The 20,878-nt window shown below is 34.1% G+C and overlaps 1 protein-coding gene across 1 annotated transcript; it reads right to left on the reverse strand.

The window, feature by feature from the left end:
• Nucleotides 1-570: 570 nt before the first annotated feature.
• LOC149490029 (exonuclease 3'-5' domain-containing protein 2-like) lies at nt 571-19,254 on the reverse strand. Its single transcript, XM_089714845.1, has 10 exons — nt 18,940-19,254; nt 17,984-18,140; nt 17,425-17,625; nt 16,701-16,927; nt 16,417-16,569; nt 15,679-15,881; nt 14,833-14,998; nt 1,780-1,941; nt 1,099-1,269; nt 571-826 (listed from the first exon to the last, which is right to left on the reverse strand). Exons 1-10 carry the CDS (start codon nt 19,125-19,127, stop codon nt 757-759), a joined length of 1,698 nt encoding a protein of 565 aa, XP_089570971.1. The 5' UTR covers nt 19,128-19,254; the 3' UTR covers nt 571-756.
• Nucleotides 19,255-20,878: the final 1,624 nt, after the last annotated feature.

Raw genomic sequence — 20,878 nt, forward strand, 5'->3', positions numbered from 1 at the left:
CGTCACGGCACGTCACCGGACAGGATTAAAAAAAAATATGTATCAATAGTTCTAGTATGACTCTGTTCCCACACGACAGTCGCCGGCACGAAATCTATCAGTGACGTCACCGGTCAGGCACGTCAAATAATCTTTCCATACATGTATCATACTTTTATCCCCACTCACCCGGTGCCGTCACGTCTCAGTTCAGTCAGCGTCGTGCTACCGTCAATTGCTACATGTTCTCTAGCGTGACACACGTCTAATCACTGACTAACCTGATGTATGTGTTCAATGATTCAGTCAAACCGGCGACGTGACTGACGGACAACATGACGGTGACTGGTGTTTGTGGATACGTACACAAACCGTCACCGATCAGTCATCGGTGACTTGACGGTGACTGATGTGTGTGAGTGCACCCTTAAGAAGGCGTGCGACAGGGTTTTCTTTTGAACGCTTTGTATCCCTCCATCTCAACGGATTATGATGAGGTTTTTATAATAGATTTCAGTATATATTTAATCAGATATAAACGACCGAGAAGCCATCGGCGGAAAGGTAGTACAAAAAAAAAAACAATAAAAATACTTGTAAACATTTATTAAAAAAATATTATTCTAATATTTACAAAAATATCCAACATTCGATATGCATGTTACTCTTAAGGCTTTACTATGTAAAGACATCCAGCAAAACCGGAGTATAGATTCTCCTGTACATTCATTAGCTGAAATATATTCAGACATATTTATTATTTCTTTTCATATTTTTCTATAAAGGCATCCCGACCATCTTCATTTCATTTTCAGTTAGTCGACCTTCTGACAGACGTACTCGTAACCTGCGTATCAAAAACAAACAAATTAAAAAACCGAAGTATGGCAAAAATAAAAAGAAGGAATAGTGAATAAATCATGTTTATTGACTTTTTTTGAGTAAGTTTTAAAATATATTTTAATCTAGTGTTATATTTAACCAATATTACATTGCACCTTTATGAAGGCAGCAAAGCGAAAAAAATCCAAAGATACTGTCCCAATCTCCTCTATAGTCTATACCTCTTTTATGAGCAACAAAGTATTACCAGTGTAAAAATGTTCTTTTTTTTATTACCTCTCCTCATTATGCTTGACAGACCACAGATGCGGCATGTGCCTTGGCTGCATACAGTCGAGGAAGTGTTGTCGCCACATCTCCTCGAGGCGCAAGAGACCACATTGTTCGTTGTTTAGGAAATATTCCACCACTTTGAATCCGTGGCACTCGTAGTCCGCGTTCTCTATACTACATTAAAAATGTAAGAAACAGTAAATTTCAAAAGTAATTAATTATTAATTAATAAAAAAAAGTTTATATGGCAGTGATTTCTTGCGTCGGTTATTAGTACTTTTCTATAAATAAAGCTAGCAAAGATTTATTCTTAATCTTATAATCTGATTTCAGATTGTAAATTATACTGAACATAAAATTATTTAATTATTATTTTGACATGAGGATGAAAAATGAAATAAAATCGTTGAGACATTAAACATTTTTGGAAACATACTTTAACATACTCATAAAAAAAATTGGTTGTCTGTAAAGTCGACGAGTGACGATAGTTGAACGTGACAACGTCCGATTGTGCTTCTTTGTCGCTCGTTCCGCGCTCTCGCTCGCACTTCAAGCCTTACATGGAACGCCTCAGAGCGAGGTAACGCCGCATGAGTCATGTTTTTTCGTGCGTGCAGCCGGCTCTATCGAATTATAAGACGTTGTCACGTCAAAAACACACTGAGACTACACCACACTCACACAACAGAAATCTCCGCAGCTTCAGTCAACAGTTGCTCCGTGATCTCATCATGTTCAGGGTAGTGCAGCAGCAGCACAGTCTCAAGTTCCTTCACCCGCGCTTCAGGGAGCACGTGCTTACGCGACTGGTAGAGTAATGCGCGGGCCGCTGAACGGATCTTTCTAGAACAATAGTTTTGTCTATGACTGATGTATACCATAGACCAGTCTTTCCCAACGTGGGCGATAACGCCCCCTTGTGGGCGCTGCAGGCCTAAAGGGGGGCGGTAAGAGACCCAGAAAAAAAAGGGGGCGTTGTGTAGGGCTTTGGGGTCGATTTATAATTTCATTTACCTAGCTAGGAAGACTCTTAGACACCGACTGAGCTCTCGACTTCGAGAGTCGACATCTTGTGAACATCAACTAATATTAATTAAGAATTAGCTCAAACTCGGTTCGATATAATAGACCGCGGGCAATCATGTTTTAACAAGTTTTTGTTAAATAATCCGATTTGTAGATTCCTGTATCAATCGGCTGGTTCTATAATACTTGTTCTTGCCACTCTTGCTTGTCGAGTACGATTGGGCGTCGAATGAGATAAACGAGTTTATGCACGTTTGTCTTATTCCTGTTGGTGCGTGCTGCTTATGCAATCCTATATAAACGACGTAAATTGATTTTATTTTTGTACTTGATTTCAACACTTACGTATTTCTCAAAACAAAACAATGTCGGAAGTAAAAAAGAAGAGACGGCAATACTCTGCGGAATATATTAAATTCGGATTTATTGAAAATCCCACAAACCCGTCGTCGCCTTTGTGTCTTCTATGTCTAAAAACATTTTCGGACGAAGCAATGAAGCCTTCAAGACTGCAAGATCATTTGAATAAAATGCATCCAGATAAGAAAGACAAGAATGTAGCATATTTTCAAGACCTAGAGAAGAAGCATAATACTCAGCCAAGTGTATCAAAACTATTTTCGGCGGCTGCTAAGCAAGATGACGACGGACTTCGAGCTTCGTACAATATCTCTTTGTTAATTGCTCAAAAAGGCAAACCACACAACATCGGAGAAGAGTTAATTTTGCCAGCAATAAAGGAAGTAATAACTACTGTGCTTCATAAACCGGCCGCAGATATTATCCGAAAAATTCTTTTGAGTAATAATTCTGTGCAAAGACGAATTGATGAAATGGCTCACAACATTGAAGAATCATTGTGCAATCATCTGAGGACTAGTCAATTCTCAATTCAGCTCGATGAGTCCACTTTACCAACTAATGAAGCGTTGTTGCTATCTTACGGGAGGTTTATTAAAGATGAGAAAATACGTGAAGAACTATTGTTTGCCAGAAATTTGGAGACAGATACAAAAGGCGAAACCATATTCAATACATTGGAAAAGTTTTGTGAAGAGAAAGAGATTCCTTTTAAAAATATTATATCAGTTGCTACGGATGGCGCTCCGGCTATGACAGGGCGCCATAAAGGCTTCATAGCGTACTTAAAGAATAATATTCCAGATGTCCTTGCTATACATTGCGTTATTCATAGACAACATTTGGTTGCTAGAAACTTAAGTGAACGACTATTTCAATCACTGCAATATGTCATCAAAGCAGTCAATAAAATCCGTAGCAGCTCTTTGAATGATAGATTATTTCATCAGCTTTGTGCTACTAATGACGAAGATTTCAACCGTTTGTTGCTTCATACTGAAGTTCGTTGGCTGTCAAGAGGCAATTGTCTGATTCGATTTTACAACCTGTTTGACTCTGTGATAGAGTTCTTGGAAACTAAGATACAGAACTGCGCAACAAGCTCATAACATCAAAGAATGATATAGCTTACATGACAGACCTGTATAAATTGTTCAACGAAATGATCCTCCAACTGCAAGGCGATGAACAAAATTTAATTAAAACAAAAAATGTCGTTGCTGCTTTCGCAGCCAAACTGCTTCTGCACAAAAAGAATATGGGCAGACGTGAGTTTCACAATTTTCCGAATTTATCAGTATTCTGCAGTAACGACGACTTGTTTGCCTACTGCCAACATTTGGAAAACCTCCACATTGACTTCACCGAACGATACCAGGACATTTTAAACTTGGAAATACCAGACTGGGTGTCGGATCCGTTTTCAAATGTCAACACAGCAATGTCACCTCAGCTGGAAGAAGAACTTATAGAATTGACAACAAACGAAGAAACAAAAATCAAGTTCAAAAATGGATATCAAGAATTTTGGCTACAAAAACCGATCCCGCAATTGTACCCTGGATTGTGGTCAATTGTTCAACGATTCTTGATAGCATTCCCATCGTCATATTTGTGTGAACGTGGATTTAGTGCTGTGGCAACGCTGCTTACTAAAAAGAGAAATCGTTTGCGTGTTACCGAACGTGGCGACTTGCGGCTGTTTTTGAGTAAATTGGAACCTGATATCAACAAACTTATTGAACAGCATCAGATTCAACCTTCACATTAGTTTTTATATAAGAATTGATTATGTTTGTTTTATTTTCAATAAAAGATACTCTGTCCGAATACTATAAAGTTGCGTTTCAATAATCAGTTATAAGTACTTAGCGGTTTTTAAGTATGTTTAAAAAGGGGGGCGTTAAAAAATAATTTATTCTTAAAGTGGGCAGTAGACAAAAAAAGGTTGGGAACCCCTGCCATAGACTATAGAGTTATAGACACTAAATACTAGCTGCGAATAAAAATATAATGAAGTATATAGGTACTAATAATAATAATATGTACAGTACTCCAAAGTTAATAATGCACATGCAAATCTTCGCTAATTGTCGTATTTCCGAAAACACTCGAATCATTGAATCGTAAGAGCCCTAAACAATGCACTTGCATTTTACACCTTGTTCAAAAGAAATAGAAGTCAATTCACGGTCATACACAATCAAAAACAAATCGGGCGGTAGGTGACGGTAGCCTGTCAGTCAAAAAACTGAAAAATCCGTCAGTCGTCTTTAAATATTGGTGGTGACTGCACGTATTCTCTCTGTGTGGAATTATATAGAGCTGCTATTACATACCCTTCTTGGTTTTGTTTTTAAAGGTGAATTGAATTAATCGATGAAATGATTTACACAGGTGATGGCAGTAGGAAAAGTGAAAATGAAGAAGAGCTAAAATGTCAGAAATAAAGATAATCCCTGATTTTTATTGATTTTATTATTATTTTTTTGTAAATGTCATAATATTGAAGAAGAAGTACTGATGTACTTTAAATACTTTTGAGCTGAGATTATAATGATTAGATTTACATATATGGTTTAAATGTAAACCTGTGTTTGAAAACAATATTTTATACAATACTAGCGACCCACCCCGGCTTCGCACGGGTGCAATGGCGGCCGGCCGGTACCGCCGCAAACGCTACGTCCCGCAATTTTTAAATCTGTAATATCTTCGAAAATATTCACTTAAATCATACTGTGTAAAGGGCCATATAGATCTATATTAAACTAGCGGTCCGCCCCGGCTTCGCCCGTGGTACATGTTTACGTTTTCTCTACATAAGAACCATCCTCTTACTTCAAGGAATATGATAAAAAAAGAATTATCGAAATCGGTTCAGCCGTTCTCGAGTTATGCGCTTACCAACACATTTTGCGATTCATTTTTATATATAAGATAAACAATGTATTCAAAGTATTTAAGTGGTTAAGGATTAAGGTGATTCCTACGATCTGTTCCCAGCCAATGTCCCGCTAGATGGCGCTGAATTCTACATTTCTAGTTTATTTGAGTTTTTGCGTAATTGGAAAAGATTAAGGTCGTAGGAATAGTCATGGCGGTTACTGAATATTATATTTTATTGAAATATGTCATATCATTGCCTTAAAATCCACCCAATTTGGTAAAAAAATGCATTATAACATCTGTCATTGCATACAGGGTCGTTTACACACACAGACGTATACAAAAATGATAAAGATTTAACTCTAGATGGCGTGAATGTAAAGCGCGTCACACACGGTGAAGATACTACCTATAATATTTTATCTAATCTAGTAATATTTTATATTACAGTATCTTAAGGTATCCGGTATCAGCGTTCTGACCATCATTTTTCTTTTTTCGCTGTAGAACCGCCATCCTGTTACAAATGACCCACAAAGGAGAATGACCACGGGTGGTATTGGTAAAATTTTAGTTGTGCCACGTATTCGTTATAATATTGTTAATTCCTATTTGTATTTATAATGATCATATGTATCAATATTAAGTCTTAATTAAACCGGATAAATTGAAATAATAGTAAAAGTAAAAGTTTTTCTTTTGAAACATGTATGACTACGTATGGAATCGGTAAAATACTAGTTGTGTCGTGTTCGTGATATTGTTAATTCCTATTTGTATTTATAATGATCATATTTATCACTATTAAGTTGTAATTATACCGAATAAATAGAAATAAAAGTAAAAGTTTTGTTTTGACACATACCTATATCTATCTCTCTTGCAAACGTCATATGTCATAGTTTCTATTTGAAATGTCAAATGAATGTGTTCGACGCATTGTTCGATGTTATTTTGAAATAATGTTTTACGATTTACTTTTCACATTATGGGTAGACAAAACTTCAAAACGCCACCTGCTACGGTTTATATTATTATGAACGATTAGCTTTCCGCCCGCATTTTCAAAAAAAAACCCGTATAGTTCCCGTTCCCGTGGGGTTTCCGGGATAAAACCTATTCAATGTGTCCAAGTTACGTTCTATATGTGTGCTAAATTTCATTGTAATCGGTTCAGTAGTATTTGCGTGAAACACACACATACACATCCTCACAAACTTTCGCATTAGTAGGAAGTAGGATTGTTATAAAAATAAAAGTTATATTTGTTGGCGTAAACTATTTTATTGTAATTTTGGGAAATAAATAATGTCAAAATTGATTACCTACAATAAAACGCAGTTTTATTTTATTACCTACATTACACTATTGTTTTTTTTTTATCAAAACATGTATTTGAAGTAGCAAATATGATATTATGCTGATCCAAGCATTTTCACTCAAAACTAATATCACTAATGATTTGTAAAAGTAAATTATTTCAAAATACATTTCATAACCAACAAGTAAGAATAATTATTCATACAACAACAAATCAAAAACACTATTTACTATGGAAAAAAAACCAGGAAGGTGAAAAACATATTTACGATTTCGATGCACTCGACTTTTAGTAAAATAATAGGTAAAAATATTATTATGGTTTTGATCACAGACATATCTGTGGTTTTGATTTTAGCTACTAGTATCAGAAAGCTGCGTGTTCAATGCACGTCGGGGTCCCACAACTGTGGAGGAAGGAAGGTAGAATACCTCCATCGAATAAGTGAAGTTTCTCGACATACTCGATTTGCCGGCCGGCCTCAATGAAGATTGTCCGAAAGTTGTATATGTGCTCTGTAACGAAAAAATTTCGCTAGCGCGATTCAGAGTGAGGTGTCGTACAATATACCTAATGAAGTTTTTCATCTTTTTATTTTACTGCAAATACAAAATAAAAATTAAACAATGGTAATGTAAATTCTAAACAAACTACTACCTACCAAAATACAATTAGAACAAAAATCATTTGACTGGTTGATTTCACCCAGAGGCCAGAGGCGGCTCGTGACAAAATTGTATGGGTGTTCACTTGAAATAAAACAACGAAAATACAATAGCGTAGCAGGATAATTTATTACAAAAAAAAATGAGCACCACATTTTATAAATGTCTATAACACTAAAAATTACAAAGTACAGGCTATTTCAAAACGAATTCAATGACTAGGTATCAATAATTAGTAAATCACCGAATTTGCATTCGCGAGCGTAGGTATCCATAGTGTTTGTCACTGACGGTCACTGACCTCTATAACTTATAGAGGTCAGTGGTGTTTGTTGTGTAAACATGTATGTATTTGAGTAGTTAGTAGCATATTATATTCTGAATTTCTGATCCATGCCTATTCACTCAAAACTAATAACACTAATGATTTGTAACAGTAAATTATTTCAATAGGTAGGTATTTGAACATTTCCCAACAAGACGTAAGAATAATTATTCGTAGGTATACAAGATACAATAACAAATCTAATACACTATTTATTATTTTATTATTTACTAGCGGTCCGCCCCGGCTTCGCCCGTGGTACATGTTTACGTTTTCTCTCCATAAGAAGTAATAGAGAGCTAGCGCAAAGCTACCTGTATGTATTTGACCAGACCTGGATTTTTGTGTGTTGATTCCCCTATACCTACTACACATGAGATGAGGAGTCACTAAGCCCAGAGTGGTGGACGGGGCGCGCGCTTAGGTAAGACAGGTGGAAATTTTTGGCGAACTTTGAAACCATTTGACCACGTCTGCCATTTTGATATTTGAAAATAGATTATTATTACTATCGGAAAATAACAATGGCAGACCATTATCACGCGGATAACATTCTGGCAGACACTTATGAAAGTGCTGAAAAAAATACAATTTTGAAAGTATTTGACCAGATCTGCCATTCATATATTTTATTTATTAGGGTCTTAAAAACTTATTTTCGAAACGGCAGACATTTTCATTGCGTACAGACTTCAGCAGACAACAAAACTTTACAGACTTCAGCAGTCAACAAGACTTAGCTTCTACATGGTCAGATGTATATATGTATTACGTTCCCTGACCTTACATCAATGATTTACTTTATTAATGTTTTTATGGTCATTTACATTTAATTTTGAAAACTATGGAATAAAATTTATAAATTTGATGATACAAAACTAAATATACATTTGTAAAGAATCTCAAATATAAAGTTGTGTTGCAAATAACAAATCATCATTTAAATATTTAGTTTATTTCTTTATTTAAGAAACAATTAACAATTACAAAACAACATAAAAAAACACGCATGCATTCATTGAAATGTTCATTCATCATCACTATCGTATGGCGTTGTGTGACTCGTCTTCATAATCCATTGAATCGGATTCTGTAAAAGTAAAACGTAAATTATATAATAAAAGAACTATTAGCCGCCAGTGTAGGTACTTCTGCTGCTACATGAAAATATGCTAGGGTTGCAACAAATGGGAAATAAAACAATTGTGATTATTACTATTATGATGTAATCATTTATTCATATTATGTACATTCAAAACAATTGCTATTATTAAATCTGATGTAATTATTTTTTCATAAATATATAATTATTATTAATTACATAATATATTGCACTGTGAAATATTTACGTATCACTTTATTTTTGATGTTCTTAATTGTCTTTTATAAAATTTAAGTGACGCATTCGCATTGGGATCAACAATCCGATAAGAAAAGAATGGAGACAACATATACATAGCTTTGATTTCAATTCTACAGATACAAAATATACAATCTATCTAAAATGATACAACGGATGTTTCCTGCGTTTTCTCGTCAAAATACCGAAACAACGTAATTATTGTATAGTAGTTGGGCGTGAAAGTAAAAAAACAAATGAAAAGTGTTTTCCATATGATTATTTATTAAATTTACGCGATTAAGAATAATTTCAACGATACAATTTAGTAACCGAGAATTCAGAGGATTAAAGAAAAAACCTGCCTGATCATTTTATCAAACTCTAAAAGAATTATGGTTATTTCGCATCACTCGGTTTATTAGTTTGGTAATAATTATTAAAGGTAGTTACAACCCTAGCCATTGAGTCGAACGGTAGGCAACACAATATCGACTTTGTGCGGGTACATATGGTACATTTCTTCTTGCTGTGAAGCGTAATTATTATTATTAAGATTTTTTAGGCTATTTTGAATCAGCTGTTCTAATTTAATTCTAGAAATTTATTAAAACGTGATTTTTTTAAAAGTATATTATGAGTTTATAAATACCTCAACCAATAGTTATTGTGTCCTATCCTCATTTCTTTATATCTTGGTAGTTAACTAAAGTGTTAAATTTACATAACCTCAACAACAACATTTACACTGCCACTGCACTAAAACTAAACTAACTAGCTCTCTAGCTATAAGAACCATCCTCGTACTTCAAGGGATATAATAAAAAAAGAATTATCGAAATCGGTTCAGCCGTTCTCGAGTTATGCGCTTACCAACACATTTTGCGATTCATTTTTATATTAGACTAGCGGTCCGCCCCGGCTTCGCCCGTGGTACATGTTTACGTTTTCTCTACATAAGAACCATCCTCGTACTTCAAGGAATATAATAAAAAAAGAATTATCGAAATCGGTTCAGCCGTTCTCGAGTTATGCGCTTACCAACACATTTTGCGATTCATTTATATATATATACTAGCGGTCCGCCCCGGCTTCGCACGTGGTACATAATATTTACGTTTTCTCTACATAAAAACCATCCTCGTACTTCAAGGAATATAATAAAAAAAGAATGATCGAAATCGGTTCAGCCGTTCTCGAGTTATGCGCTTACCAACACATTTTGCGATTCATTTTTATATATAAGATAAGATTATGTGAAAATAACCAGGAAGGTGAAAAACATATTTACGAAAACATAGTAACATAATATGGCTGTCGCTACAATAATTATATTTCAATTTTATCTTTTTATACCTAGTAGAACTGGCCGACGAATAAAAAAAATCGTATTAGAATAAATACAATAAATTACGGAACAAAAAAAGGATTGTAACTGAATTAGGTATGTTTGTTTCTGGGCGCACCGTTTTCGACGACGCGACGCGCGACGTAAGCGTATAGGTATAGGTACCTACTTTGCTAAAACAAACTAATAAAATTGTGTGTCTGTCTGAAAATTCGGAAAAGCATATTTTGCAAGTTTGTAATTACTTTGATAGTTTACCGATTTATAATAATTGTAATTGTAATTGTATAATATAAAATTTGCAATGTGGTGAAATTTCATAAAAATCACGGGCCAATTTTTTGTTTTGAATCCCACCGAAAATATAATTGCGTTATTAGAATAATTAATTACTATACCTACCCACGATCAATTATTACAATATAGTCTCAAATGCATACTAGAGAAATATTGCAATTTGATTCAATTAAAATGCATAGCATACAAAAATAAATTCACAACACAAGAAATTCCGCGCGCAAATCATAGCGCGTGTCAATGAAATCAAGAATGTTTTATATCAAGCCGACGCGGACGACGACGCGACGCCGAACAAAAGTACCTACGACGGACGACCACGCTTCGAGTTGCCAAACAACATGAGTAATAAATTGTTTACAAAAAAAAACAAGTTTTCCATTTTTCTGTATGAGTAGACAGAACTTCAAAACGCCACCTGCTACGGTTTATATTATGAACGATTGTTATAAAAATAAAAGTTATATTTGTTGGTGTAAACTATTTTATTGATCAATAATTTTGGAATTTAAAATTGTCAACATTGATTACAATAAAACGCAGTTTTATTTTATTACACTATTGTTTTTTTTATCAAAACATGTAGTACCATATAATATTATGCTGATCCAAGCATTTTCACTCAAAACTCATATCACTAATGATTTGTAAAAGTAAATTATTTCAATATACATTTCATAACCAACATGTAAGAATAATTATTATTATTCCTACCTACAACAACAAACCTAAAACACTATTTACTATGGGAAAATAACCAGGAAGGTGAAAAACATATTATTATTTACGATTTCGACGCACTCGACTTTTAGTAAAATATAGTAGGGAAACATAATATTATGGTTTTGATTTTTGCTACTAGTATAAGAAAACTGCGTGTTCAAACTACTTGTTTGTCTGTCTGAAAATTCGGAAGTACTTTGGTAGTTTACCGATTTATAATAATATTGTATATATCGTTGTTTAAAAAATATTCAAACACAATAAAATATGATATATGTACTGATTTATCACTGGTTTCAGTGATGAACTGATGAGTCAATTATAGCCACTATACTTTCGTCATACGTGTGTATGATTGATGTGATTTGCAACGTGGTGATATTTCAGAAAAATCACGGGTCAAATTGTCCCACCGAAAATATAACTGCGTTATAAGAATAACTATACCTACGATAAATTATACATAATACAATATAGTCTCAAATGCATACTAGTGAAATATTTTATTTGAATCAATAAAATAAAAAAATAAATAAAAAATAATAATAATACAAAAATAAATTCACAACACAAGAAAATCCGCGCGCAAATCATAGCGCGTGACAATGAAATCAAGAACTTTCGAGCCGACGCGGACGACGAAGGAGCCTAACAAAAGTACCTACAATCATAGGCGGCTCGTGACAAAATTGTATGGCCGTGTTCACTTGAAATAAAACAACGAAAATAGGTACCTACAATAGCGTTAGCAGTACAAAAAAAATGAGCACCACATTATAAATGTCTATTTATACACTAAAAATTATAGAGTATTTCAAAACGAATTCAATTATTATTTAGCAATAATTAGAAAATCCCCGAATTTGCATTCGTGATCGTATTCATAGTGTTTGTCTACACTAATATTATAAAGAGGAAAACTTTGTTTGTTTGTTTGATTGTAATGAATAGGCTCATAAACTACTGGACATTTTACCAATGTTTGCAAGTTTGTGATTACTTTGATAGTTTACCGATTTATAATAATTGTATACTTATATCATTGTTTAAAAATATTCAAACACAATATGATATAGGTACTGATTTATCACTGGTTTCAGTGATGAACTGATGAGTCAATGTTAGCCACAATACTAATCACTTTCGTCATACATGTGTATGAACTATGATTGATGTGATTTGCAATGTGGTGAAATTTCATAAAAATCACGGGCCAATTTTTTGTTTTGAATCCCACCGAAAATACATATATTACTAATTGCGTTATTAGAATAATTAATTACTATACCCACGATCAATTATTACAATTTACAATATAGTCTCAAATGCATACTAGAGAAACATTGCAATTTGAATCAATTAAAATGCATAGCATACAAAAATAAATTCACAACACAAGAAATTCCGCGCGCAAATCATAGCGCGTGTCAATGAAATCAAGAATGTAATTTTATATCAAGCCGACGAGCGACGACGCCGAACTAAAGTACCTACAGTACCATTTACCTTCAGTGTACAATACAGTTTACAGACCTACGACGGACGAACAATAATGAGTAATAAATAAAAAAAAACATAGTTTCTAAGGTCATTAGTTTTATTTTATTTTATTGTTATTTTCTTTGAACGATTGGAAATGAAATTACTCAATTTTTACACAGAACTTTGATTTATTAGAATTATGCTCATTATGCATAAGATAACGAACGCGAATGCACGACATCTAGCGCGTCAATGTCTAAACATCGCCTTTCGTTTAGACATTGACGCGCTAGATCTGTAATAAGTATATAGTCTATGCGCTAGATGTCGTGCTTTATGTCGTGTTTCGCTTGGCAAAAGTCACGCACACTACTGTAGAAGTGTCAAATTTTTCCGGTATTTTACTGTTGTTTTTCTAAGTAAATATTGTAAATTATTGATTAAAAAGGTCGAACGCGCACACATTTCATTATAGAGAAGTGATAAAATGATTAGTTTTAAAGAAATAGTGTCTGTGTTAAGTGTTTAGAGGTAATCAAAAATGTATGGAGGGACGGTCGGAACATCAACCTTAATGCTGTATTGGTTAAAATCGCTTCGAAAATTAGCCATTATTTGTCGTAAAAAGTAAATGACAAAAAAAAGTTATTGTGGGTTATCCATAAGAGATAGACATATACCATCACGGACTTTTCTGTAGACCTTTTCAATCTGTACAATACTTAGTACATTATTTTGTTAAAACTCGTAGGGTTCAGCCTGCGTTTGCAATGTAAGCGGAAAAGAATGTAATTATTTACGACATCACGTTAGAAACCTAAAAATAAAAGTACTTCGCCACTATTTAATGGATGTTATTATACATATAAACCTTCCTCTTGACTCATCACTCTATCTATTAAAAAAAACCGCATCAAAATTCGTTGCGTAGTTTCAAAGATTTAAGCGTACAAAGGGACATAGGGACAGAGAAAGCGACTTTGTTTTATACTATGTAGTGATGATAAATGTTGTGTTATTTTAACCTTCTTTTCTTCCATCATTACACCAGCTTCAGTAAGACACTTTAAAAGTAAGTACTATAAAATTTTCCAAGTAAATCAATCCAACAAAGATAATATATTCGCAATCGTGGGGTTAACTTCGCTATTTACTTGCAAGGAATTATCGAAACAAAATCGTCACTTACAAATCAATATTTATCTCTTTTTGCACAAAACACATAATTTGACTAAATTATGCATGAAGAAAATGCATTTAACCACTCTATATAAATATCATCTTCGGACGCTCCGGGAATATGACAGTTGCCGAACAGTGACGAAGATTTCTATGCGCATTATTACTTTTGGATTACTGTAATCGTGAATTATTCGTTAAATGTAAATTCAGAATAATATTATTTACATTGGGCAACATTTTGATCCGATCTTTCATTGACTTCTGACTTGCTTTATGGTGTTGGATCATGCACAAATAAAAAAAAAAACACTTTTAATAATTATAATCGTTTTATCGGCGCGCGTGAATGAGCTTTTTTTAATCGTAATGTTCCTGTGGGAATACCAGTATACATTTACTCCTTATACCATCAGCTATCTGTCAGTGAAGTCCCGTCAAAATGGGTTCAGCCGATCCAGAGATTAGTCGGAATAAACAGACTGACAAAAATTGTAAAAATAATAAATTGTAATAATAATTTTTGTATATGTATACATCCATGTGCATTTATTAAGAATCGTTTATATATTTGTTGGAATCGTGTATATATTTGTTGGAATATGTGTACATATTTATATTGGCAACACTGTATTGTATTCGAGTAGGCAAGATGGCAGATGCCGGTTAGCAATGTTAATTATGTAAAAGTGTAAATTGTTCTTTTCTCTAATAAAGCTAAGTGAATCTAAAACATGGTGTTTGAATTAATTATTTAACAATATTAATACACACACATACTTGCACTCAGCGTCCTCAATATATTTGGTCTTGTCATGCGACGCGAAAGGCGCGTCACATAACAACGCTAGTCTTTCTCTCACCGCCTGGTCTAACATATTGCTGCGTTGGTGACAAGATACGCATAGTAGGAGTACGTCGTGGGACGAATGGTCTTTCATTACCTCTGGAATATAGGTGTTTAAGTTAGGTTTGTGATGCAGGGTTGCCCAATATTAACAAAAGTATTTTATTCACTATACATACATATTATACTTTCTTGTATTGAAAAGAAATTAAAAATTTAAGGATACAAATACTTAATAAGTACAAACTAAAAATAATACTAATATGATAAGTTATTCACGACAAAAAAAACATTAAAATATTTAAAAACGTGATGTTAACAATTAAATATTCACTTTGCCTGTAAGGTTTTTTTTTACACTATAACTAGTAAAACTTGCCTAGTTCCCAAGAAAAAAGTACTTATAAATCACATACTAAATCACAAACCCATAATAATTCCCACACTGAACATGAACACACACACACCTGGAAAGTGTTTCCTATATTCTCTGGGAACGACATTCTTGCGTATATACGAGTTATCCTCCCCGCAGACCACGCATCTATTCTGCTTGGTCAGTTGATAGTATTGACCCACAATTCCAAACAAACACAAACAAACATACACACACCAAAACCCACCTGGAAAGTGTTTCCTATACTCTCTGGGAACGACATTCTTGCGTATATACGAGTTATCCTCCCCGCAGACCACGCATCTATTCTGCTTGGTCAGCTGATAGTTCTGACCCATGATTCCCAACAAACACAAACAAACATACACACATCAAAACCCACCTGGAAAGTGTTTCCTATACTCTCTGGGCACCACATTCTTGCGTATATACGAGTTATCCTCCCCGCAGACCACGCATCTATTCTGCTTGGTCAGTTGATAGTACTGACCCACTCTGCCCACGGACCGACCGGCCGGTTCGAACCGTAAGCGAACTGTGAGCGGATCGTCTGACACTTTGTCTGCTAGCTCTTTTTCTACATACCTAGAATTGGTAAGAATGTGTATGTGTAAAACAATTATATTACACTACTGCACGGCACATTTGTATTTTACTTAGAATTATGTTGAAATAAAGTTTTGTATAAATTTAGTAGTTATATAAATATAATCAACTAGCGGTCCGCCACCGGCTTCGCCCGTGGTACATATTTCGCAATAAAATAAAAGGTAGCCTATGTCCTTTCTCAGGGTCTAAAGATTGTCTGTGCCAAATTTCATCAAAATCGGTCCAGTAGTTTATGCGTGAAAACCACACATACATACATACATAATTACAAACCTTTCCTCTTTATAATATTAGTATGTATAGATATTTTAAATGCAAATGTTTCAAGGAATGTATGATATTCGTTAATCTTTTATGCAACAACAGCTGATCACATCTATATGAAAGTGAAAGGTGCAGGGATAGACAACAGTCTGGTTAAGCATATAGTACTTTTTATTCAAGTACTAGGTATGTCGTAAGAATCCTATTCTCTGTTTTCCGAAGAGAAAATAGAATATTATCAACTCACCAAATAGCCTTTTTCGTGTCACAAGTGCACAACAACTCTCCATCTGGTGCTTGTAAGAAACAGTTGTGATATAACGGTTTCGACCGAATTGCATATGGATACCGCTTGCTGAGAACTAAATCCTTGTTAGGTTTGCCTTCTTTCTCTTTTAATCTGAAAATCAATTTACAGGCAAAAAGTGGGATTAAAAATAAGTAAGTAAGTAAATATTGAATATAAAATAATTTTTGAAAGCAAATTATACCATTATCCACACATTTTTATCTAGATAATTAAAAACTTACCCATTCTTAACTTTCTTCGTTGCTTTCGTTTTGAAACACACATCTGCGTATTTCCAACATAAATCGTTCAAGTTTTCCCAATGATTGCTTCTAAACCAGAGCAAACCTCTTCTCTGGTGTTTGTTAACAAGATTAACGAATATTTTGATTGCTACGTGCGCGTCTGCTGCAGCATAGTTGATTTGACGCTCTGTTAGTTGGGGCGCCGCCCAATCACTGCAACGAATCTAAAAAATCAAGAGTTTTGTATAATAAGGAAGACAAATATAAAAACAATATTGGAGGAAGTAAACAGACATTACTATGCGGCGAAAAACACATAGATATAAATTCATGTGTCACACAAATTTTATAATAACAATTTTCCATATTAAAGTTATGTTATCCCTGACATTCAGGATATATTATTCCAGATAAACAAAGTAAAATAACAGATAACAGATAAACAAAGCAAATGTAAGATATGTCTTCTATAATTTCCTAATTCTTTTTTAAGCTATTGCATAGCTTCTATCGCGGGCCTTGAGCGCGGGGACCGAATCCAGAAATTTAGTAACGAAAAACCTCACGCTCCCCACGGGGACGGGCGCGGAGGTGTGGCTTGAAGGCATAGCATGCAATAGCTTTACCGCGGCAGTCCCCGAGTGCCACACGTCTTTTTTTCTCCTAATTTTTTACATTACACGTCTGTACATAAAAAAAATAGATAAAAGTATCACATTACCCTCCAAGTCTTATCTAAAGTTACGCCCAATAATGACAAAGACAACGCTGCCAGTCCCCCTGGTTTGTAACCACACAATTCTACAATATGCCGTATGTCTAACGTAGACTTGATGAACACTCCGTAGTCCGCAGCTACATACTTCGCGTCGTCGACTGGTGCTACACCGACTTTGTATATTTTCTCATCTTCTAGGAGATCCTGCAAAGTAAAAATATTCATAATAAAATATTTTCTATAATCAAAATAATGTTTCTTTAATTATGGATTGCTTAATTCAGTGAGCTGGGCATAAAAAATATAGAAAAGACTAAAATATTTATTTTAATAAACATCTATAATTCACATTTCCTAATTACTATTATTATAATAATTGACCTTTTTGTAACTTTTACAATGATTTGAATTGTTATTTTTTTTAAAGGAAAGTTATTATGTGAAGTCACAACAACTTTTATATATGTATACCCTCATTTGTGTACTTTTTCTGTATAAATGCATATTCGATGCCATCCTTACAACACTTGTTGTAAAGAACAAGGGATCAGAAGTAACATACCTTTAAAGATGCAGGGATAGTTTTCATTTTACTTAAACGGAATAGACTGCAAAATCCATCATAAGTGGAGAGTTGAATCAAGGCTACAGGCTGCCTTTTCCCTTGCACTGTTACCCATTCACAATCAAAACCGATTGCACGGTGTAAACTGCACTTCCTGTAATATTTTAAATTAATTTACAGAATTATCAATTTGTAAAATATGTTTGTAAGTAAATTTTCCAAGTTATTGCACAATTTTATTGGAATTGTTTTTTTTTTTTTTTTTATTAGAGTGGGCAAACGGGCTTGTGGAGCACCTGATCGTAAGCGAGTCCACTGCCCATATTCATCTACAGGGGTTTCTGTAGTTGCGTTGCCGACTTTTTGAGATGGAGGTACACTCTCTTCTTGAAGACACTCAAGTTGTAGACATTAGGAAATGTCGCTGCAGGGAGGCTATTCCATAATTTGGTAGTGCGTGGTAAAAAGTTACGAGAAAAACGCACTGTACTCGTACGCCAAAGATCTAGGTGGTGAGCATGAAACTTTGCCTTGTGTCGGGCAGAACGATGGTGGAATTCTGCGGCAGGTATCAGTTCAAACAACTCGTCAGAACACTCTCCATTGTACAGACGATAGAATACGCATAAAGATGCCACGTCTCGTCGTAAAGCTAGTGAATCCAGCCGATCAGTAAGTGCCCGGTTGCCGATAACTCTGACAGCTCTTCGTTGCACGCTATCGAGTGGAAGGAGTTGATATTGTGGGGCGCCGGCCCAGAGATTGGAGCAGTATTCCATATGAGGCCGTATTTGCGCTTTATAAATTGTAGTAATATTTAGTTGTTTGTCGCACCTATATTCTGTTCTATATTTACATAAACAATAACTAAAATAAACTATACATGACCCATATAACTAATAAGAATTAATGCATATAATATGTTTTAATAAAGCAAACTTTTCTGTACTTACTTTCGAAATTCATTGACAATTTCATCACAATATGCCTCATTTTCTACAACCTTAATATTTAAATACTTAAATGCTTCTATGGCAGTAAGTTGTTGCTTTCTTTTCAAATAAAAATAACTTATACCGGCAATAGAAATTACTACTGCAAGTGAGGTTATGTTTATCAAGGTATTAACTTCCACAGTCATTCTTATATTTTATTTTGTAAACTATTAATCATAACATGATTGAATCAGTTAAGGAAAATAAATGTTTAGGATTTAAATATTATTATCAGTAAACACGACAAAATATGCTAGAATTCATGCAATGTTTTCCTCCTGTGTTTTCCTCTATTTATTGTCTATTGACATATTTTGACATTATCATTGTAAAATACAAAGAGGATATAATCACTACGTTTTAAGAGGTGGGACTCCCTTTGAAAATAATAAACTATGAAACAGTTACCATGCGCATAATACCAACTTTCAAACATTTTGACAGTGCTTCCATTGGTGGCAACATGACCATTTGAAAATAGTGTTGTCCGTGTTGCGACATCTGATTTTTATCGATATCGGATTTTTATCGATATCGTAAAAAAATATAGTAACATTCAGTGATAGTGACAGTTTATTAAATAGGAAAATAAACAAAACAATTTAGGTATTACATATTTATTAACACAGAAATACAAAAAAACAGAAGTTTTTATACCACAAAAAAATACAATACCTACACATAACACAGATTAACAACATTTCCCGTTTATATTATTATTAATTTAGCGTTTATATTTTTACTAATATCGGTCAATAAAAAATTATGTGTTACATAAATATTTCAACATAAAGATGTTGCGACGACTTCTTAGAAAAATTGGCGCAGGATAGCCGAGGATCGAGAAATGTGGAAATGGAAGGAGACCTTTGCCTCCGGGATCCTGTGTTTTGGTACCTGGACTATGTTGCCTTTTCTCTCCAGAAATGGACGATTTGGAAATATTGGAATAATTGTGTTCCGAAAGAATTTTTGAACTTGATTCTGTAAAAAGAAAAAAAAATATTAACACAGGGTACAACTTAGAAACCTCTGATGTAGGTACTTCCTCACTCGATCTGTGATATAAAATAATGTAGGGCAAACCATTTAAACGAAAATCAATTAATTTAATATGCGTCTAATAAATCTTTTTAACAAAAAACCTAGTTATAAAATGGTTTGTCTCATTCTTTCACGGCCAAATATTCAGTAGAGAGATGATGACAAAACTCTTTATAACTAAAATAGGTTTATTAGACGTTTGATAATTTGAATGAATAAGACAGTAAGTCTTAAGCTATTGTTTTTACTATAAAATATAGTTAGGGTTACCTACCAATATTCGCTTCCTGTTTAGCTACATGAAGGGGAAACCCTATTAGTAATTCATCTGCTAACAGTTCATGTATCAAACCAATTGATGGAACAGCATGTTTTTTTAATTGGGTTTTCTTTTTCTTAAAATCTCTGGGTTTGAAATGCACTCCGCACACATGTTTAAGGGAATGAAGTTTCTCTATAGGCAGATAAGCCAAATCTTCTTTCCCAACCACTTTAACCCATTGTTTGCACCTACAAAGAAACGATATTATTAAACATAATTTACACTGAGATAGAAAAAAAGTTTATATTGGTAGAAACAAGTTTAAAAACGAAAAAAATGTGGACAGGTTACATCAACAGCATGCATGTTAAGCTAGTCAATTACCAGAGACTTCCATTTGTCACAATATATTTTCCTTGGTCCGGTCAACCATACTATAGAAAAAACACATTTTCCATAGTCCGGTCACCCAGACCACCCGTACCACGGAAAAGAAGGGGGTCTCAGGGAATCGATTAGCTTAACATGCATGCTGCTGATGTAACCTACCCCTTAATTGTATGAAAATAATTTATTCTCAATGCCAAAAAT

Source organism: Colias philodice, chromosome 3 (assembly GCF_061535455.1).
Source record: "Colias philodice isolate Cphi_HAF_F1 chromosome 3, ilColPhil1 Martin Lab GWU primary, whole genome shotgun sequence".
NCBI classification, from domain to species: Eukaryota; Metazoa; Arthropoda; class Insecta; order Lepidoptera; family Pieridae; genus Colias; species Colias philodice.

What these genes read in the sequence shown, in the direction of transcription:
- LOC149490029 (XM_089714845.1), bottom strand. Translation starts at nt 19,127, where the DNA reads ATGACTGTGGAAGTTAATACCTTGATAAACATAACCTCACTTGCAGTA. An exon ending in CTATCCCTGCATCTTTAAAG is followed by an intron (nt 17,626 to 17,983) that starts GTATGTTACTTC and finishes TTTACTTTGCAG; the next exon opens with GATCTCCTAGAAGATGAGAA. An exon ending in ACGAAGAAAGTTAAGAATGG is followed by an intron (nt 16,570 to 16,700) that starts GTAAGTTTTTAA and finishes ATTGATTTTCAG; the next exon opens with ATTAAAAGAGAAAGAAGGCA.